The 22,858-nt window shown below is 44.7% G+C and overlaps 1 protein-coding gene across 7 annotated transcripts in view; it reads left to right on the forward strand.

Moving 5' to 3' along the window:
* Positions 1 to 22,858, forward strand: part of ptprk (protein tyrosine phosphatase receptor type K) — a 93,334-nt gene that overhangs the window by 52,063 nt on the left and 18,413 nt on the right. For 5 of the 7 annotated variants that reach the window (XR_013812526.1, XM_079753671.1, XM_079753672.1 and 2 more), the window contains 12 exons: positions 37 to 217; positions 9,073 to 9,255; positions 9,653 to 9,772; positions 10,117 to 10,226; positions 10,764 to 10,965; positions 11,340 to 11,445; positions 12,700 to 12,772; positions 12,958 to 13,080; positions 13,335 to 13,409; positions 13,516 to 13,552; positions 16,660 to 16,795; positions 20,843 to 20,872. Coding sequence is in view for 6 of the 7 variants with exons in the window: in XM_079753671.1 (XP_079609797.1) it covers positions 37 to 217; positions 9,073 to 9,255; positions 9,653 to 9,772; positions 10,117 to 10,226; positions 10,764 to 10,965; positions 11,340 to 11,445; positions 12,700 to 12,772; positions 12,958 to 13,080; positions 13,335 to 13,409; positions 13,516 to 13,552; positions 16,660 to 16,795; positions 20,843 to 20,872 (1,376 nt within the window). In the remaining variant the exon portion in view is untranslated. The remainder of the gene's footprint in view (positions 1 to 36; positions 218 to 9,072; positions 9,256 to 9,652; positions 9,773 to 10,116; positions 10,227 to 10,763; positions 10,966 to 11,339; positions 11,446 to 12,699; positions 12,773 to 12,957; positions 13,081 to 13,334; positions 13,410 to 13,515; positions 13,553 to 16,659; positions 16,796 to 20,842; positions 20,873 to 22,858) is intronic. The other 2 variants (XM_079753674.1, XM_079753676.1) reach the window with 1 other exon arrangement.

Consider the following 22,858-nt stretch of genomic DNA (forward strand, 5'->3'; position numbering starts at 1 on the left):
ATTGATTGATTGATTGATTGACATGTCCCTCTGTAGGTGGAGTACCGCATGACGTCGGGCACCTGGACGGAGACCCACGCGGTCAACTCTCCCAACTACAAGCTGTGGCACCTGGACCCAGACACCGAGTACGAGATCAGAGTGCTGCTCACCAGGCCCGGAGAGGGGGGAACGGGCATGCCCGGACCCCCACTCATCACCCGCACCAAATGTGCAGGTATGGACCTCTGTCTGTCTGTCTGAGTGTCAGTTTCTCCTGTCAGTCTGTCCGGGTAGGTCTATGTCAGTCTGTGTCTCTGTCTGAATCTTTGTCTGGCACTCAGTCTGTCTTTCTCTACTTTAGGGCTGGAATATTTAGTATATCAGTTGGGCAACAGAAATATTATCAAATAACAGTTAGGAAATCAACAATGCTATTATTACTGACATTTTTTGTGTATCATTTTAGGTATAATATGTAATTTCTGCCACTAGAGGCCTCAAAAATCAAAATGCTAACAAAATACGTAGTTTGATGATGTTTTGAAGAAGCAGGGGATCATGGGAGTTCAGTTCAGCACCATGAAAGGCAGAAATCATGTTAACAGACAAGTTCATGTATTAAAGTTGTATTGATGTTACGTTTAGTCACGTTTAGTCACAGGGGGGAAGTTGGAAGGTAATTGGGAATTCAACAGATATTCACCCTTAGAATTTCAGTGATCGGACATGGGGAACTGAAGACTTGATCACCAGTTTGAGTTACGGTTGCGATGATAAGGCACATAGACTGTATATAGTACAGGTTCAACTGACCTAACATAGACTTGATATAATACAGGTTCAACAGAATTAACATAGACATATAATACAGGTTAAACTTTCTTAACATAGACTGTATATAATACAGGTTACACTGACTTAACATAGACTGTATATAATACAGGTGAAACTGACTTAACATAGACTGTATATAATACAGGTGAAACTGACTTAACATAGACTGTATATAATGCAGGTTAAACTGACTTAACGTAGACATTTAATACAGGTTAAACAGACTAAACATAGACTGTATATCATACAGGTTCAACAGACTGAACATAGACTGTATGGTATACAGCTTAAACTCACTTTCGCTGTACGTGTACATTGGTGGTAACCATTGCAGATTTTTCACACAAAAAAAGGGCCTAGATAGAGCCTGTGTTTTTGGTTTGAGTTCTGGGGTATTTGTGGCGTTCCTCATACCTATTTGTGAACTCCCGATAGATTTCTCATCGATTCAGCAGCCGTCTTCTTGCGGTGAACAGCCAACAACAATCCTTCCTCCGGCGCGTGATCATGTTATGATTCAGAGAGTAGGGGCTTTCCGGGCTGTACAGACGGTCTGTTGTCAGTGTGGTAGCGGGCGAGAGCAAATCAATCCAGTGCTACAAGTAAATAAGACTTTACCCATTTTGAATGGTATAATATAGTCAATGTATGGAAAATTGCTGACGATTACGGATGGCGTCATTCTCGGATGGAAGCGGAAATGTGTAACTCATAAATGACCCGACAAAGTAAAGTGTATGGTGGGAAAAACTGCATTAGCTTACTGGCTGGCATGAGGCACTTGTCATAGTAGCACATCACAGTAAAATAGATATTTAAATGTTATATCAATGAATGTGGTTCCTACCGGATAACTGTTTTTGCATATTTCCCTGGAAGTAAGGTGTAAAGAGGTTATGAAGCCATTGACATAATTTAAATTATTAATTAATAATTTGGGATCTTAGGTAAGCAGATTATGCATGTTTTTTTATAATTGTACGCAGAAATGTTACATCTTATACTTTGAATCGATAGTTGGTAAAACAAACTTACTTTTATTTAGATTAAGGGACTGAAAACAAAAAGTTGGGTGCAGCCATACTGTGTTGGCTTGTCTTTAGATGAAACATTTTTGTGTAAATATTTAATATTAAGTATCTATTTATTCAGTCTACCCTTATATCCATCTGTCGCTTGTCCTCCTCATTCAGAGTGTGATGCTGAGAGAGAGGGAGATTCTGTAGCTATTCCGGCATGATGACGAGAGAGAGAGAGACGGAGAGGTGTAGGAAGCAAATAGTTGAAGAGGCTCGCATAACCCAGGCCACAGTCGCTCTCTTACTGAACCGATGGGGAGAGAGAGCATGGGATTGATATCATCAGAGCTTTCTCTACCCTGCCTTTCTTTCTCATCTCTTTCTCTTTTGCTTATTTTCACATTGTGCCTATTCAGATTGTCTTTTTTCTGCTTTACTGCACAGTTCTCCCCTCTCTCTCTCTCTCTCTCTCTCTCTCTCTCCCCCTTCCCACTCTCTCTTTCATCTCTTTTTTGCCCACCTTTACCCTCACTTTTTTCCCTTTATTCCGTGTCTCTCGCTCTCCCTCTCGCTCTGTCAGCGAATCAATAGACTGAGGGCAGAAATGGTGTCTGACATTTGTAGAAATAAACGACTGAAATATGAACCTCGCATGCCTGGGGGGGGGGCGAGATTGACAGAGAGACCCAGAGAGGGAGCGATGGAGAGAGAGAGAATGGAGAGAAGTGAGGAGCTACACTGAGGAACAGAACGAGAAGAGGGAGCTGGTAATACAATGGAAAACAATGAATGTGGGAACAGGCTGGCGCGCCGAGACAGAGCGAGAACGATGATACCACGGGATGAAGATGAAAGAGAGAGACAGAGAGAGAGAGGAGGATAGGAAAAACTCATAACCACAGGGCTTGACTGATGTCTACCAACCTTTGTGATGCGTGTGTGTGTGCGTCTCGGTGCTTTTGTGTGTATAAGGTTTCTGTTGTATTTGTTTAAATGTCAATGCACGTCAACAGACAGGAAGTCCTGGTGTTGTTCATCCCACAAACAAAGCGAATGGCTTCCTGTTTGACTGGAAGAGGAAATTAATCTCTGTCCAACTTTGATTTGCAATTTGTATGCCAGTGCGATTAACGCTCAATAGATCAGTTAACGATGCCTGCGTAGTAAACCTGGTATGGTGGCAATCGCATACCATGAAACTCTGATAAAAAATTGTTACAACAAATTAGTTAGTACTTAGTACAGCAAACAAATGTTTGCAATAATTTGAATTTTTGATGACTGGATCTTTTTAAAAGATTGAATATTAAGAAGCAATGTTATTTCTTTTTCTCGGGTAGTCTTTTTCTAATACAATTATTTTTTATAGTTTGACAGACCTTAAATTGTAGTCCAAAAACAATAAGCATTATATCAGGAACACGTCTTGGTTAAATGCTAAGCTAATATAGCGTAGTTGTTCACTTGCAGCTCTTTTAGCTTTTTTACATGATTTCTTTGGGGGTGTTTTCTGCCCTCCAGTGGTCAGAAATAAATTCATGCTGCCTTAATAACTTTTCCAATAGTCAGTTGTACACATTTGACAGACATTAAGCATTTTGTGAAAGGTCTTCTCACACAGCATAGTATCCATCAGAAAAAGTATTTGGCATTTGGCAGTCTATCAGCAATTAATGAATTTTGTGGATGTCGTTGATACAATATATGCAATGTGACAACGCAGTGAGGAAAATGTATTTCAGAATATTATGCCGCCCATATTAATATTGCAGTGGAAGCACTCTCCATTTCCTGTTATTTGGAAATTCTTTCTCTCACTCTCTTTATCTAACTCTCTCTCTTCTTCTCTGGGGTTATTCATTGTGTTGCACACACACACGTAAACGCGCACACACACGGAAAGTGAGGCCAGAGGTAGAAATGTTATTTAAATGGTAATGATTTCTTTGCCTTTTGCTGTTTGGTTAGGTTTGTCTCATCCTGCCACCTGTAGCTTGCCAGAATTGCAATATATAATATGATGGACATGCAGGCATTGACTCCCACATGGAGATACATACACACATATCTATGTGTGTATATATATATATATATATATATATATATATATATATATATATATATATATATACACACACACAAACATGTGCATCATGCTTGATGTAGAAACATCAGCCAAACATAGTAAAAAAACTGCTTGATTAAAGACCAATATATTTAATAAAAAGGACGATTTGTAGGTATTTGAGGACACCAACGCACACCACACACAAAAAAACACGATGCAGGGTAATTGATGCAACACACATGATTTCATTTTGATAACTTCTTGTCTCTATGTCAATCATTTTTCCTGTTCATTTCTTCACATTTTTCTTTATTATGTTAATCCCATTCATTTGTGCTTCTCTCTCTTCACCCATCTTCCTCCCTCCCTCCCTCCTCAACCTCTCTCCACTCCGTCTCCTTCTCTGTCTCGCTCTTTCGCTCTCGGTCTCGTTCAGTCTCTCGATTTTTCTTTTGTGTGATTTATTGCTCTTGTCTAAAGGGTGAGAAATAATCAACTTGAAGTGGAGACTCGTTTGTGTGTGTGTAAGAGCGTGCGTTTGTCTGTGTGTGTGTGTGTGTGTGTGTGTGTGTGTGTGTGTGTGTGTGTGTGTACTCATGTGCACTCACGTGCACACTCTTGTGTGTCTAACTTGCCATGACCAAGGATTTTTCAGCTGAACATTTCAGGATTTGGATTAAAAGCTACTTTATCACCTACTATCTCACAGGCACACACACACACACACACACACACAGGGACACACACAAACACACTTTAACAAAGCCCCACACAGCCACAGATGATCCTCTGCACGGACGAGAAGTTCACAACACATTCCAACATGTTGCTACAACTCTCATTCAGAAGCATTCTGAAGCTCAGCATCCCACAGAAACAAATGCACGCATTCAAACTCCACAAAGTAAACAAACACACACAACCTCACACACACACACACACACAAACCTACACACAAAAACAAACAAACAACAACAACAAACACAGGTGAATAGTATACGTCTGGTTTGTCTGCAGTGTGGCTTGGAGCCTCCCCCCCCCACCCCAAGGGAGGGCGGGGGGGAGGGGTGCAGAGTTCACTTCGTCCGTCTTTTGTTTAGCATTCTTTTAATTGTGGCCTCTGGATTGGGCCGATACGAGGCTCCCGCCTTTGTCTCTGTGTGCCGGTTATTGTTGTGGCGCTACAAAGCCCCATCTGAGGGGAACAAAGCCGACCCCGTTTTGTTTTGCCACTGTTTGTTTGGTGGGCTCCGACATGAATCCAGCCGTTTGTCTGTGTTAGCCGGCGGAGCGAGGGGAACCAGGCGGGCCCCTGTGGCTCGCCGTCGGACCGGGGTCCGCCCGCCGCTGGCCCCGGTCCAACCTGGTTATCTCTGCTCCCCTTTCCTTCTCCATTTCTCTCTCTCTCTGTCTCTCTCTCTCTCTCTTTCTCTCTCTCTCTCTCTCTCTCTCTCTCTCTCTCTCTCTCTCTCTCTCTCTCTCTCTGTCTCTGTGTGTGTTTCCCTGTTTCTCCCGCCGTTCATCCCCTGCTGCAACACCTTTCATTTTTTCCCCCCATGTTTGGCTTTTTGTTTACACTGCTCTTTCTTTCATTTGCCCACACTTTTATTTCATCTATATTCACGTCAGGGACCAGCTTACCTCCCTCCCTCTTTCTCTTTCTCTTTCCTCTCCTCTGCCTTTCTTCTTCCCTCTCTCTCCCTCTCGCTCTCCCTCTGCCTCTCTCTCTCTTTCTCGCTCTGTTTCTCGCTGCCTTTATATATATTTAAATAGACTGTTTATATGCATTACAAGCAATGCATTATGGGTCAGGAGGGGAATAGGGCTTTAAAAACCATGCAGGATGGAGAAGAATAGGTGACCTCTGTTTAGCACGCTAAAGTTGAGCACTGGTGCATGCCTGCGACCGCGGGAGTGTGCGTGTTTGTATGTGTGTGTTTGCGTAGATGGTTTGGTATTTCATTTTAATTCCGAGTTGAAAAGTCTCCGTGTGAAGGGTTGTTAGCACCGAGAGTCCCTGAAATCAATACAATTTATTACACGGCCTAATGGTGTGTGTGTGTGTGTGGGTGTGGGGGTGTGTGGGTGCACGTGATGGGGGTGCCTGATGGCTAGGTTTATGGCAGGGATCACAACTATTGATTTTAACATGAAGAGCTAGCCAGTGAGGGGGAGAGAGAGAGGCTGGTAAAAGAAAAGCAAAAACTGGAAGAGATGAGAAGGGGGATATCTCTCGTTCTCTATCTCGAGTTAAATGTCAAGCTCCCAATAACTGGTTGACATAGGAATCAAATTATCTGACCCCACAGCTAAAACGCATGCACGCACACACACGCACGCCGATGATATTTGCTCAAAAGTCGGGCCGGTTGCACCAGCTGTGAGTGAGTTCAATAGTCGTCTAGTTATTGCTTAAGCCTGAATTTATACATAACTTAACGGGGTTGCACCACAACAACGAGTCATTACGTAGCACATAGTACTTACTAAACATTTCCACCTTACCCACTGATACCTACCCACTGACTGTGCCATGCTAATCGATGTCTGATGTCGATGTCTTCTCAAGCCCTTCCCATCGTAGCTTGTTGTACAGTCGTCACGTCGGAGCCACAACAAAGTTAGTAGTCAGGACGTTCCCTAGGTAAATCGCTGGTTTGAAACCAACTAGTCGTTACTAAGGACTTAGAAAGGACTTTAGGGACAGACTTGGTAACCCTAACCCTAACCCTAACCAACTAGTCGCTACTAAGGACTTAGAAAGGACTTTAGGGACAGACTTGGTAATAAACCAACTAGTCGTTACTAAGGACTTAGAAAGGACTTTAGGGACAGACTTGGTAATAAACCAACTAGTCGTTACTAAGGACTTAGAAAGGACTTTAGGGACAGATTTGGTAATAAACATATGCTCGGGCACCAAGTCCTGAAGACAACAACCTGTCTCATCTTCTACCTTCTGGGTTAGGGTTCTGGCCCGTCTGTCTGTCACCCCCTGCTACTTGCCTCTCACTCCCACAAATGTGCTTCTATACTGCAGACTTGCTGTTAATATCTGATGGAACTTGGACTGAAAAGCCTTTGCATCGCTTCTATTTAAGCTAGAAGATGTTTGCACATGCATTGAAGTCGATCCTTCCATCCAGGGACAATAGAGAGATGGGAATTGTAGTCTTTATTCCAGGATCCTCTTTTAAGTAATTTCCTCCCTGCTACCTTCCACACAGAGCAACACAAAAAAACACTCAGACACATGCACGCACAAACCCGCGTGTGCACTCGCTTGCGCACACACACACACACCACAGACACACACAAACACACACACACATACACACAGATGCCAGATTGTGACAGGATGAAGATTAAATCAGGCCTGTTTGTGTGTGTGTCTAAGAGTGACAGGCAGATAATGGGTTGTCAGAAGAAGCGCCACGTTTGTGTCCTTGTATTTTCTCCTCTGAGAGAGATAGAGAATGGGGGAGAAACGGAGACAGAGAGACAAAGAGGACGAGAGGCTCCAGGTACGAGGGAGACGTAGCCCCCTACGTAAAGGGAGAGCTGTTTTCTTTATTATTAAAACATCAGCGAGGGTGGGAGGGGACGTGAAGGACGCCTGGAGTGACGGGGACGAGGGCGCGGGGCTATTATATTAAACAGGGAATCAATACCTCGACGGGAACCGACGACATACTGCAACATTCCAGGCCCTGCTCGCAATGAGATCAGAAAAGGTGGAGTCCCTGTTGATCCAAACAGGAGCGCCGGGGTGGAACACACTCAAGCAGGCACATGATCCAGCCGTCCCCCCCAGGTGTAGATGTAGAGCAGGCTAATCCTCCTCGGTGTGATGCTACATGTAGGAACAGTATCTCTTCCCTGGGAGCACCAGGGTCCTCGGGCCAGCGTGGAGGCGTCTGCTGGGGAGGCTGTGAGCCACAGCTAGGCTGAAGGGAGCACAGCTCCACGGCTGTGGGGAGTAGATATCGGTCAGGCTTTTCAATAAGTCCTCTATTTACCTGATGATTTAACGAGTAAATGGTCTATTTACTTGATGGAGGATTTATCTTCATCTTTATGGTAAACATAATGCCAGCATGGCATTTTATCGTAGTTTATTGTTTAGTTTGTTTCACGAAAGCCGATATTTGGTTAGCTTTTTCTTTTGTCACGTTATTGTCAGACTTCAGATTTATCAGATTTTTCAGTTTTTCTCAGCTGCTCGTCCAGTTGTTCAAAAACATTTGGCATTAGCCATTATTTATGACATTTGATAGACAAAGCACTTAATCGATTGAATAATCGAAATGAAAATAATTGTTGGTTGCAGCCTGAACTCTTGGCAGCAATGCGCTCGATATAACGTCCACGAAATAGCTCCATATTCCGACATGAGCCAGCACCACGGATGAATTTCATCCCCTTGCTTTGTTGTAAATCCTTACCGCAGCACCACTCTGTCTGTGTGTGTGTGTGTGTGTGTCTGTGTGTGTGCGTGTGTGTGTGTGTGTGTGTGTGTGTGTGTGTGTGTGTTATTGATCGGGTTAAATGAGCCAGTTAAAGGTAATTATAGGCCAGGCTTTAGAGAAGTGGAGATGGGCTAGATTATATTGGAAACAACACGTTTTGAACACATTACCGAAACTGAGCCAAACCCAGACGGGATACAAATTAACAACAATCGTTAGCTTCTAGAGCTCTTTGAAGTCTTGCAGAAAGCAGACAAATGGGACGTTAGGAGGGTCTATTTTTAATCAAGGGAGATGGGTTTAAAGTTGCTCCAGTGGTGGTTTTTGTTTCGGTTTGTTTGTGGTTGATTTCATCTGACTTCATGCGATTTCATGCGAGTGAGGCAACGATTCAATTAGATGTGACTTGAGCATTGCAACTTCTACAATGTTGCCCAGAGCGGCCGCGTTTATGCCCGTGTGAAGCTGTCACATGTCAAATCAATGTTGTCAAATCAATGCAATCCTTTTTGTTTCAGTTTCATGTCCCAAACTTCTGCATGCATTACGGTCCACAGAAATAATAACAATAATTGCCTGTGCGAACTTTGACCCCCCCATCAAAAAAACTCACCCTCTTTGCCATCTTGATCGAGATGCAAATCACCCATTCTCTCCCCGTCCCCGTCTCTCTTCCTCTCTGCCTCTCCCTGATCCACAGAACCCATGCGGACTCCCAAGCGGCTGAAGATCGCCGAGACCCGGTCGCGTCTGATCGCGGTGGACTGGGAGTCGCTGGGCTACAACATCACTCGCTGCCACACCTTCAACGTCACCATCTGCTACCACTACATGACGGCCAGCAACCGCAGCAAGCACGACTGCTTGGACATGGACCCTAAAGGTGAGCCTGTCGGCCTTAGGTCCAAGCTGGGGGGAATCGATGGGAGCTGTTTTATATTGAAAAGTCAATAAATAAGCAATTGGTAATTCCCCTCTTTTTCTGTAGCGTTCAACCCTAAATATAATCGATTATCTCGCGTTTCAGATTCCTGTGGTTACTTGTGCAGCAAGTATTTTGTAGCTTCAGTTCGTTTGAGGATTTAGGTATATGATATTCAAGACTGTATGCCTCGATGGTTTTCAGCCTTACTTGTAAGGCTCGTTGGACAGCGAGTCATCTATACAAGTGCTTTTCTAACTTAAGTGTGTTACCGGACATGTGTAAACACACTGTGTCACTCCTCGAAATGCAGGGTTGTCAATAACAACAAACTGTTGATTCCGCCCTGTGGATACAGCGCCGCGCCACCTGGTGGGCAACCTGCCGCCCTACACCAACGTGAGCCTGAAGATGATCCTGACCAACCCCGAGGGGCGCAAGGAGAGTGATGAGACCGTCATCCAGACGGATGAGGATGGTGCGGCAGAATGACACAAAGGCACACGCATGCACAGAGGCACACACTAACACGCACACGTATGCGCATACGCACTCGCACACAAACACACACACGTACATATGCACATACGCACACACATGCACAACACATACACATAAATACAAGCATGCTTGCACAAAGACGCTCACACACACACACACACACACACACACACACACACACACACACACACACACCTACACACATACACACACACACACACACACAAGTAAAAAAGATACACTCCTGCAAGCTCCTCAGAGTTAACTTCTGTTGATTAGTTGTGTGTGTGTGTGTGTGCGGTGTTCTCTGTGCACCAACAGTCCCCGGCCCTGTTCCCGGCCAGTCGGTGAAAGCCACTCCGTATGAAGACAGCATCCACCTGTACTGGAAGGAACCGGCCGAGCCCAACGGGATTATCATCCAATACGAGGTATAACATCGGTGCAACGTGCAACGTTGTGAAGCCATCAGTGTCTCTAGAGAAACAGGTCATGCGTAGGTTATGCCCTTAGTCAGGAGCTGGCAATGCGTCGTCCAATCCAAATACAAAACACAAATTTCAGGCAACTTCAAACAAAGTACCATCGAAACCGTTCCAATGGCACACCTTGTGATTTGATACGGTAAATCTCTTCAGACGGCATACAACGGCTTCAGTCGCTCCCTGCAGCTCACACCGCCGCAACATTCTCAGCAGCGGTCCAAAACGGATAAGTCTCGCCGCCAATCTTTGATCTAAACTGGCTTTGACGCGGTTAAGTTAAGATATTCCAAAGCAACAATGGACACGGTCCGGTTACTGCAAAACGTTCAAGGTTAAAGTTGTATTGTTGTCCCCTTAAAGCCATATACCCTGTGGAGGCGGTATGTCGACTTCAACACACTATTTTCCATTCACAAGAAGGTAAAGCCGTTGATGTGCTGGATGTCTGTGTAACCAGAGCGCCCCCCGGCTCCCCCTCCACAGATCAGCTACAGCGGCCTGCGCTCCTTCGACCCCTCTGTGCCGCTCCAGCGTACGGGGCTGGTGGTATCCCTCCCGTCCAACGCCACCCAGCACCTGTTCTCCCTGCTCCACCCCGGGGTGACCTACCAGTTCTCCATACGGGCGTCCACCTCCAAAGGGTTTGGGCAGGCCACCACGCTGAACGTTTCCACAAACATCTCAGGTATTTCAACTTCTCCTTCTGCCTCGAGATCTTAAAAACGTTTTTTAGACAAAGGCAATTTTAAGAGAGATTCCAAAAGATTCTGGAAACGAGGCCTGAAAATGTGACTTTATACTGATGTAATACTATATAAAATAATACATATCACGTGCTACTTTTTAGTGATATTATCATTTGTATTTTTATAAATATTAGAATGTATTTTATTTCTTTTGTTTCAGCCTATGTCATTATTTGCCTGGGCTATTTGGCTGGCCGTTTGTCTCTAGGATGTATTTGCATGACAATGGGATCCCATTTGTCTACAGCATGCATAGAAGCCAGTGATCCATGCTTGACCCTCTCTCCATTGCCTTTCCTTCCCCCTACCCCAGCCCCGACGTTGGAGGAGTACGACGGCTCAGAGGCCTTCCTGAACGAAACGGCCACCACCATCACCGTCCTGCTCAAACCCGCCCAGGCCAAGGGAGCGCCCATAAGGTACCACCACGGTCACACGCGAGCCCTCCGGAGGAATGCGCGTGTGTGCCTGTGTCATGTACGGTTTCAGAAGGACCAAGGCCAACTCCTTCATGGGTTTGGGGACATCTAGGCAGGGTAATAGACCCTTTGTCATTGTGTAATTGTAGGATAAGCACAGGTGTCGCCCATAACACTCATTATGGCGTGCTCCTTTTTTATCCTTTTAATTATTCCTGGTTATCTTACGTAATGTGCCGTCTATTTATTGTCCCTGGAAGGCAAAGTCTGTACTAACCAGCTTCAAAACACTTATTTTATTCATGAACAAACTAGAAGGCAGAAGTGAAGTCCTGCAAGGACATTTTTATCAAATGCTTATGCGGCCACCGCTCAAAGGACAGATTTAGGGCGATCATTTCAACATTGCATTAGGTGCATAGGAGCATGTCCAGGTCGGAGTGGGCTGCAGATTAACACACACCCATGCACGCCGTCACACTGACAGACGGTACACAGACTGTCATGGATTGAAATGCAGGGATGCATGCATAAGGACTTAACACTGATACATGCCAACCTGACATGCTTATTCATATGTGCGCGTGTTTGTGTGTGCGTGTGTTTGTGTGTATGTGTGCGTGCGTGTGCGTGTGGGTGGGGGCTGTAGGTCGGGTGGGCGTTTGGCTCGATAGTGTCCATCTGCACTAACATTCTGGCAGACCCCAGGGCAGAGGAGTGTGTGTGTGTGTGTGTGTGTGTGTGTGTGAAGGTGGTGGTGGGAGGGGGGCATGAAGGAAGGCATGTCTGTCTGTCTGTCTGTTCAGATGCCAGATCGCTGCACCAAGGAGATATGTAAAAAATGTAAATAGACAATGTTTGGAGCCGAATAATATGTGGATGAAGTCCTGTGCTATTCCAATGGCTTCTGTTGTTCCGGTCTTCTCAAAGGAGCACGCCATCTTTACATTATTTTAATATAATAATCGTTAACATGTTTTGAGTGCATTGTTGTGTTGCATGCTATGCTCTAGTATGTATCAGAATCACAGGCTGTTGAGTGTGTTATTGCAGTGTGAAGTCCGCTAATGTGTATCAGATCAGTGTGTTATTGTGGTGTGGGAAGTCCGTTAATGTGTGTCAAATCAGTGTGTCATTGTGGTGTGTGTTCGGCAATAGTGTGTATCAGATAAGTGTGCTATTGTGTTGTGCGTTCTCCTCTAGTGCATCCGATCAGTGTGTTGAGTGTGTCGTTGTTGCGTGTGTCTCCTGTAGTGTGTATCAGATCGTGGTGGCGGAGGTGAACCCGCAGCGCTCCCGTCGCCAGGCCTCCTCTGACTGTTACCAGGTCAGCCATAAAAAGCCATTCAGTTACCGACCATGAACTCTGTTATCAAAACGCAAAAAAAAAAAAGGTTCATCACAGTTCATAGCTTGCCTCACTTCATAAATATATATATATATTATTTACGTTGGTATCCATTTTACTTCCAACTGCGCCTTCCATTAACCCGCCCCCTCTCCCCACTCAAGGTTCCTCTGTCCTACACCAGCGCCTCAAGTAGCAACTCTCCGTACTACTTTGCGGCCCAGCTGCCACCCAGCAGCCTGCCAGAGCCTCTCCCTTTCACCGTAGGGGACAACCGGACCTACCAGGTGAGCCTCCCCAGCCATTGCCAGCGCTTAGGTTGTGTTCTTGAAGTTAGAACCGCGCCCAGAGCGGTGCAGCTCCCTTTGGGCGGGCGATCCAAGCCTGCATTTACCCCGGGGTTAATGGAACCCCTGGTTCGTGGTGTTTGGGTGGGTCCAACTTCATCAGGTGTATAGCCCGTGAGGCGTATTGAATATGAAGCGCCGTCTCAGATCTCCCGGGGGCCACAGTTTCAAACGTCCTGCTCCTCGCTCCCCAGGGCTTCTGGAACCCTCCGCTGGCCCCGAGGAAGAACTACAACATCCTACTGCAAGCGGTCAGCAGCACGGACCGGGTGAGGCCTCCCACCGCCACCGTCAGCACACCTATGAGGCGTGACTGGTCCTCGCTCACCCGGTCGTCACCCTGTGTTAACGTGTTGTTCTCCCTCCTCCCTGCAGGAGACCAAAACCCAGTGTCTGAGACTAGCAACCAAAGGTGAGAGAGCCAGTCCTACACCTCGACATTAAAAAGGGGGGGGGGGCAGTCCCTTTGTAAAGGGATGCCAACTCCAGGGGCGAGATGGGAACCAAACAAAACAGAATTAATATGCTCTCGTAAAGGCTTGATTGTCGCCAGAGGTGTCGCTGTCATTGCCATGTTCATTTTTCTTGTTGTTGTCCGCTGCCCGGCTCTAGTTGACCATATCCGATCCCATGTTTATGATCTGGTTTTGCCTGTTTTTATGGTAGGTCTTTTTTGATAGTGGGTAGGGATGACTGAGCGGTGGTGTGTGTGTGTGTGCGAGTGGGTGTGTATGTGCTTGGTTTAAATATCATGTTTGTACTAGGAACCATATGCTGCCAGATTATCAGACTCTGAACCTCTAAATGGTGTGGACATAATCCCTTTGTCGCCTCCTTCTCAACCCCTCCCCCCCCATCACTCTCTCTCTATCTGTACTGTGGAGGGATATTTGCCGATAAATCTGACCTTGATCATTTCACTGAGCGAGAGCGTAGACCTCTTCGCGTCTCCATGTATCACCAGAGAGTACACACACCACATATTTAACCTTTTTTTAAATTGGTTATTTTGCTGTGTTCATTTGAGGGTTGACCATAGCAAACCGTTTAGCAAGCAGTGCTTCGAGTTATCGGCACAGAAATGGCACAAAAAAAAAGTGAATTCAGGAAAAGCGCCCTACAAAAAATGGATAGGAGTGGTCATAAACCCTGACGGTTGAAAGAGGCCGTCTTCGTCAAACAGTCCGAATCCATGCACACAGAATAATGGCCTGTGTGTTTATACTGGAACAACCAGCAGCGGCCAGGCCAGCAAAGTGACTAGTGAGCTAAAAACGCAGCTCGTCCGTTTAGCTCCAGGGCCCATAAGCCAACACGAGTGGAGTAGATTTAATATTGTCTAAAGACGCACTAACGCTAATGGACAGAGGTCGTCCAAGGCTCTCGGTGTGTGTGTGGGTGTGTGTGTGTGTGTGTGTGTGTGTGTGTGTGTGTGTGTGTGTGTGTGTGTGTGAGACGGGGGCAGGGGGGTCTTACTGGGTCATCCTGGATGTTTTCTATTGTCACGTCCCCCTCAGGGTGTGTGTACTGACCTGGATTCAGTACCCCAGTGGTCCTGGTGCTTTGCCCCCTGCTAATAATGGAGAGGGGAGGGGGGGGGGGGGGGGGCACTCGTCATGTAGGGTCTGGGCTTATTATTTGAGATGCTTGAAACTAAAAGAAAGCGCCTAGTGATGTTGAACCCGGTAGCACGGCGGGGAGGGCTGTCTCCACACGTTCGTGTGGCCAAGATCATGAGCCGCGGGGAGATTACCGATTTTTTTCTTGTTGCCGTGAGGCATTACTGGACGGATCACAATTCGATAGATTTATATATTTGTTGTATTATATTGAACTATAAAGTAGCTGTGGGCAGGATCGGCCGGATTAACTTAATACCGTATGATGTTGTTCTGCTGCCAGAGCAGCACAACTCTGTTGTGCTGATGACATCCCTAAGCAGGGCTTAAGATCACAAAAACATATATACTGTGGATTTGATGACACACTACCGACAAATAGCCGTTCAAGGCTCAATAAAACGAACACATGTTAAAAACACCACGGCCGTTATGACAAGGTTACAGTGAAGAGTGTGGAATAACGACTATGGCAGGACATTAAGAGATTATTTAACAATAACACAGTAATCAGCATGTGTCAGTGGTGAAAGGGGACTTGTTGTGCCTCGGCTCATATACAGATCAAGACGGCCCTCCATGGGATCAGTCCACCAGCATTATTGTTATTCAGATTGAATAGTATAAAAATATATCTAGTAGTACCCTTGGTATTATAGTTATCACCACTCCGTCTGCTGTTTGTGCCTGGTTGAAACACATTTGGCAGTTGCTATTGTCTTTTTTGTAAACGGTATTGTGACCAGTCCCGGGTAAATATTTGTACACTTTGCAAAAAGTTTTATTTAACACGACAAATTGTGCTCAAGGGTGAATTTCTTGTGTGCTGCTGCAGCTGAAATAACCACAGCCCGCCGCGGGTATATTTACGCAGGCCACGGACACCGCGCTTACAATTTACCTTACCGGGTCTGGTCATTGACTAATTCAAACACGGGGCTTGGCTATCTGGAGCCGTAGTTTGTATCCACAGCCTGGGGGAATCAGAGCGCAGTCCCTGAGGCTGCACAGTGGAATCCAGAGCCCGAGGTGAAACGAAACCCCGGGACAACATTTGAAATAAGGGCCGTGCGTGTGCAGACTCCCCTCTGGGCAAAAACCGAAAGAAAACAAAAAGTCTAGCCGTTGAGTTTATCGCGGCGCTGCAGTTGAAAGAGGTCGAAAATAAACGGTTAATTGATTTGTTAGTTATTATTCATTTTAGACGTCACGGTTAACGTCTTTTCCATTGGAGCGGTGCCAGGGGAGTCCGCCGCGCACACACATGGATTCCTTACATGGAACTGTTGGGAGAGCGCGGCCCACCTAACGCTAAGCAGGCCTGCACCCCGCACTGCAGTGGGGAGGCCTGAGCATGTCTCACATGATGAACTAGGGCTCTTTTTCTTCCTATGATTTGGAGAGCGTCTGTGTGCTTCCAAACGGTCTGCAGTCTGGATGAGTCAGACATTTTATTCCGATTAGTTATGGATGACAGTGTTTTACGGACCCTGTGAAGGCGGGAGAGGGAGAGATTACCAGGAAATTCAAACGAGTCACTCGTCAGGAATGCTCTTCAAAAGAACAGTTTTAGTTTGGTTTCAGGCCTAGGTTTCGACAGATGCATTCCAATAAAGTTTGTTGCTGTCTTTTCGCAGCAAATCGTTTAGTTATTGGAGGACCTTCCCTGAACCTAACCCACTCAAATTTCAGTGGGATTTAGCGGGGGTCCCGTTTCTCATTGTTTCTTTAAAACAGGCTTACTTTTATTATTAGGTTTTTTTTTCTATTCTTGTTTTTGCACTGTGAAAAAAAGTCAAGAAGGAGAAAGAAAACGAACCAAGTGTCTCACTCAGAAATGTCTGAAGGCAAAATAAAAAATCAAATTAGACCAAAATCCATAAACATTGTGGTACTTCAGGTGCGACGGAGGAGCCAGAGGTGGTGCCGGACCCAGCCAAGCAGACGGACCGGGTGGTGAAGATTGCGGGCATCAGTGCCGGCGTCCTGGTCTTCATTCTCCTGGTGCTGGTGGCCATCCTGCTGGTGAAGAAGAGGTAAGTGATCCAACACACACACACACACACACACACACACACACACACACACACACACACACACACACACACACACACACACACACACACACACACACACACACACACACACACACACACACACACACACACACACACACTCCCCAGGCCCTCACCCGAATCAACACACACACCACAATGAGAGGAGAACAAGTCGGCCACACACACACGCACACATGTAGCCCGAACGCAGCAACACGCTCACTCGCTCACAGCGCTCTGGTTGTTGTCCTGTTGTTGTGTTGTGTTGGTTCCAGTGTGCGTGCTGCAACATACAAGCCATCCATCTACCATGCCATCCACCATTACCGTTGATCTCCCTTCTGAACCAGCCTTCTGCAGTCTGTCTCGTAGCCATAGTGGTCGTGGTTGTTTTTAATGGATCACTTTGGTGCGCGGCAGGGGGTGGATATGACCTCTGACCTGGGGAGCTTCCTCCCTATTGAGGCAGTGGTTGAGGCACGATCACTCCTGAGGTGCTTTAACAGAACGTCTGGGGCTGTGTCAGGAAGTGAAGAGTAGGACTGAGGCTAGGAGGAGGATTTAGCATAAGGATCACAGGGAACTTAATGAATAACTAGGTTCTACAAAACAACCCGGAGCACTTTTCACTACCTCCAGATTTGCAGAAAGTAAGATGATTTGATTTGATGATTTTTCCCCTTTCCGTGGTTAAAGTGCTGACTAGAGAGGAGAACAACTCAGTATTGAATAAGGATAAGGGCTGAGGGGGTGCTGTGGACGACACCCCGGTCTTGATTGGTTTTCAGGCGTCTGGGACACGCAGGACCTCATTATTGATTGATCATTATTGAAGTCAGGGACCTGTAACCAGTAGTGCTTTGGTAGTGGCATTGTGGACCCAGCAGGGAGAAAGGTATTAAACTCATGGTAATGCCCCCAGGCACAATTGAGATGCAGAAATGTGGTGAGGATTTATTTTTAATTCCGAAGCGTTTGCCTCGAATGACCAATCCAAAGCACAGAGTCCAATGGTGTGCATTCATTACAAGGCAGTGCAGTTGAACGTTTTCCGATGTCTTTTATCCCATATTTCTAAAAGGTAATGACAAATATCAGAAAGGGCGTTTAAAATATACAGCTGATGCATGACCACCACCACCGTAGTCGTCACTCGTCATTGAAATGCTATACGCGGTCAAAGTTATTCTAGGGGCAGCACGTCCTTCTACAGCCTGCATCCATGGTCCACCAATGGGCTCGCTGTTTGAGTGTTTGAAAGCCTCTGTTATAGTCTACAGGGTGTAATAGTAGTAGCTACCGCCCTCAGCTTTAGTCTCTTCATCGTCAGCGTGAGGTGTATGGCGCCATCGTGTGTCCATGTAATGTACTGCAGACAGGTTTCTTAACAACGCGCGGGCCCTGACCTAGCCTTCATGCTGTACATCGTGATCCATTCATCTGGTTAATGATGGTGTTCTAATAAAAGCTTAAAATGAACAACGAAAAGGGAATGCATTTTGTCAATCTGAATTCCTGTGCGGCATCACATATATTACAGAGGTGTATCCCGGCAATGAAAAATCAGGTCCTTTTAAATGATTGTGTATTTAGCACCCCCTTCTCTTTTTTTTCTTTTTTACCTCCACTATATATGCTAATGCATTACTTGACCCAGTCTGTCATCGTTTTATTAAAGTCGTTAACTATGAATTACAGAGATGGGGGAACGAGGGTCTAGGTCCCGTTAATCATGACGTTGGGGATGAGAGGCGGGTGTTTCACCACGGAGCGCACAACAACATCACTAATAAAAAGACGAACGCGCACCAGGCGAACAGGCAGATGTTGGGTGTGGGCGACGTGGTCATGCTGCGTTGGTGGTTATTCTCAGACAATACATGTACTGTGCTGATCAAGTTATGCTCAACAGTTTTTTGTCACCATATAATATATCTCAATCGAGTAATATACAGGAAAAAAGTTGCAAAAACAACCACATAAATAAATTGGAGGAAAGTTACAAATGTACTGACTATATATTATAAAATCGCATTTGTCTCAGGCAGCCCTGTGCTCACAGGACCAATTAGGGCGGTTGTATATTTTCCTGGGCACAGGGTGTGTATTTACCTGTGTGTCACATGTGTTTTAGTGGGAAGTGAATAAACACGGCGTGCGTCTACCTCTCCGTCGACCCTCATTTGAGGTCTCCCATTTGGAACGCGCCGCGGCCCTATTATAGCAGGTGTAATGAGGAAACTGTCACTTTGCATACGCCCCCTAGGAGACCAATGTAAATATCATGCACATTTACATTTGTTGGCTTTGCCAAAAGTTTGAAGCGGAACAGCGTTCCAAAAAGTGCAAACCAACCATTAATAATCGACTTGCATCGTATATATTATACTGGCCATATATATATATATATATATATATGACCCATTGTGGCCAATTAAAATACATTGGGTAGTTAGCAGTGACTCCTGATCTCCAGGCAACCGTGGCAGTCTGACCCTTTTTGACTTTTCAGCTCTTTTCTTATTTTCCCCATAATTGTCACAATGAATTAAATTCAGCACATTTGGTCCCTCTAAAGCACATGTCTTGATTTATTTAAATGTCTGCTGAGGTCGCAAGTGAACCCTGCTGCGAGAAAGCTATCATTATATTACTTTTATTTGACCAGGAAGGTACTTAATGTACGTCAATATACCCAGAAATACACTCTTATTATATTAAAAACCATCAGGTTTGGATGGAGTGTCTGTGTCTCTAGTACAAACCAAGATTGCAAACTAATTCTTGGCAAATGTGACATTTAAACACCAGACCTACAATTATCTTCTTCTCAAAAGTAAATCTCAAACATAATTCTCCCATTCTCATAATTATTAATATAAATCATGTTAGTATATAATGGAAATCATACAATTATAATTACAATATAATTGTTCTTTGTGACACATTTCTGTTATTCATGGGATACACTGGTAAACAATACTACTATATTACATCCATGATGTTCCCTAAAAGTTGTTTGGGTAGTTTCTGGCTTTTAAGTTATATTTGACGCTAGAATTGGAGGTTGTATGTGTTTGAGGACTGTAAGCCAATATTTCTAAGAAATTCATGACTTGAAGTATCAGAATTGTAGTGAAGTACATGTAACAGTTTCATTTAATTTGTTAGGGTTCAGATTTTGAGGTAGTTTGTTCTCTTTTGCAAACCACTTAGTTTCAGTTGAATCTAGGTATAATTTCAGCTATGACAACCTTCGGAAGATTATATTTATTTCACAAAGACGCTTTGTGAATTGTGATTAATGTTTGTGTACATTTGAGGGTTGTGCCAAAAAGGTACTATTAGATTTAATCATTTTTCTGAAAGGGTTCCAGGGAGATCAATCTTCATTATCATCATTTTATTTTTGACTTTTTACAACTTTGAACAATACTGCATCTTTAAAATGGTGGGACATGATGGCATCATAATGACATCATGCTTGTTTTACAGGAAGTTGAAACGCCTGCTGCATTAGTTGAACAGCTCTGGTGTCTTTCAATGCACCCAATGTTAAATATGTATATGTAGTGATAGTGAGGATAATAACACAATATTAAGGGATAAAGATATTTACATTTCTAAACAAGGTCAATCAGGTCAACAGGCATCTTTTTAGAGAGGCCTGTGTTCACTTAATTTAACAAAACGTTAGGGAATTAAAGAATATCTACAAAGTAAGTGAAATGCATGATGATAAATGTGTCTTCATATTTAATTGTACCGTCACCATATTCTTTTTAAGTGTGGCTGTCATAATATTCATTTAGACTTGAGCTTTAGCTGTAAAGTAAACCGTATTAGCCAATACTCCCCTGCATGCCCTGGAGGTAGTCTCAGATGTAAGATAGGAAAACGACTGTTCTCATTTTGTTTATTTTATGTAATGTTGGTGGTTGGGGACAGGACAGGGAATGTCCTAATATGCATATTCATGACCCTTGTGTCTCACTCTTTGCTTTTTTGATTGGCTCACAACCCAAGGAGGACCTACTATTCATACTCTTATTACCTGTAAGTAGACCACCAATCAACGACCAGCTAACCAAGCTGCTGCTATCTTAATGGGCAAATTAGTGGCTAGATGTTGTTCCTTTTCTTCTTTTTTTTAATTTACATTTTTTTTAAAGATGCAGTATACTTTTTTCAAGACAAAACACATTATCAACTCTAATCAACCAGCCTCTGCCATCCTCATTGACGTCTTTCCAGGGTCAGGGTCAATTCACCTTCATTCCAGCCAACTACTTCTACGGTGTATTCCTTTTATACCCATGCTTAAATACCGTCATTTTTCATTTTATTTTCTGTCAACAATTTTTATACTTTGGGAGGAGGACCAAAAAACGGAAAACGCTGTCTAGAATGAAGTATATCATCCTAGCCGAGGCCTACAACAGTAGTTTGCTGGAGTGGTTGAACTGAAAGTGGATTGACCTCAGCCCTGGTATCCTCTACATGCGACAAAGTTGCTCAGATGTAGGATGTAAGCAGGCCTCAAGTGGGACGCTCCGAACCCCCCGCTGGTGTTATTTGAAAAAAGAATGCTGCACTGTGTAAGAATGTAGCTCTTTGTGTGCATGTAGTCATGTGATCACCCATCCACCCATCAGGTCACAGGTGTCATGGGGATTCTGGAGGACTCTTTCCTATTGGTGGATTCAAACCAACCTGTTTACTGTTATGCGAAAGGGTGTTTCTTGAAGTGTTTTTAATAGTTCTTGGGTGGTGTTGGTGGTGTGAGAACTCTCTTTCTAGTGTTGGTCTTTACAGAGCAGTCTTTTTCACTACTTCTCCCTCTTACAAACTCGTTGACACACACACACAGGCACACACACACACACACACACACACATACACACACACACACACACACACACACACACACACAAACACACACACACACTGTGTGCTGCTTTGGTCGGCTCTTGCTAAAACTGTTTTCCTACTGAGTGTGTGTTTGTGTGTGAGCGGTGGTCATAGACGTGGCGGCGGTGTATCTCAGGTCAAGAGGTAAAACCATTTACACCTAGCATGCTCTCTTATTATCTTTGCTGTGTTCTGGAGAAAGGTAAGAGCCCTACGCATCTTCAGTTGGGCCACAGTGGGCAAAGGTTCACCAAACTTCATCCCACATGTGTGTTGTCTAAAAAAAGAAAAAGACTCCTGAGGATGATGATGGTTGGATGGTGGTGGGATCTATAAGTCAGCCTTTGGGATGTTGGCCTAACTGGTGAATGTCTGGCTTATACTAAAGTTCCTGCATGCTCTGCCATGCTTGAAGTACCCCTTGACTCACCCCCTTCCCCCCTATTTGATATCTGGGATGCACAAGTCGGAGTTTGTCCCTAGCCTGCCAACCTTCTTAAAGTCCTAAATATTGAATTCTGTTATTGGATCTCTAGTTAAACTCAGTAAAATGTTGGTGCAAAGGCCCTTTACACAGAGGTCTCATCATAGGACAAACACAGGTCACGCTCATAACGCTAATTATGGATCTGCTCCTTAGGTATACTAACAAAGGTAGGAGACATGTCTTTGAACGTTTAAGTCTCCTGCCCTTGTACATCGAAGGAGAAGGCCGATAATTACTCTTATGAGGAACAACCAGTGCTTTTCTTACGATGGCATCTTTATGAAAAAGGTCTATTGGGGTCCTAAGTTGACAATGGCTGCATTCTCTCGCTGAAAATAATGTGAACGCTGGCACGGCTTTACATTTTTTCAAAGGAGGGAAGGCAGCCCTCCATCCCCTGATCTGACAAAGAACGGAATGACAAGTAACAGAATCAAGTTGAATACAAATCTTTCCAATAACGTTTTTATATTCCTGCAATGCTACCTTGATCTTGACATGATCCTAAGCTCTGTGATGCGTATTCGCCCTGCCCTGCCTTGCTATTAATTGCTCTGGTGAATGGGTGTCTTTGGACACTAATGGATTCCTTTCCTGAAAAGACCAAAACGAAAAAAATAAGGCTTTTTGACAGCCATCATCTG

This window comes from Pollachius pollachius (genome assembly GCF_949987615.1).
Source record: "Pollachius pollachius genome assembly, chromosome: 16".
NCBI classification, from domain to species: domain Eukaryota; kingdom Metazoa; phylum Chordata; class Actinopteri; order Gadiformes; family Gadidae; genus Pollachius; species Pollachius pollachius.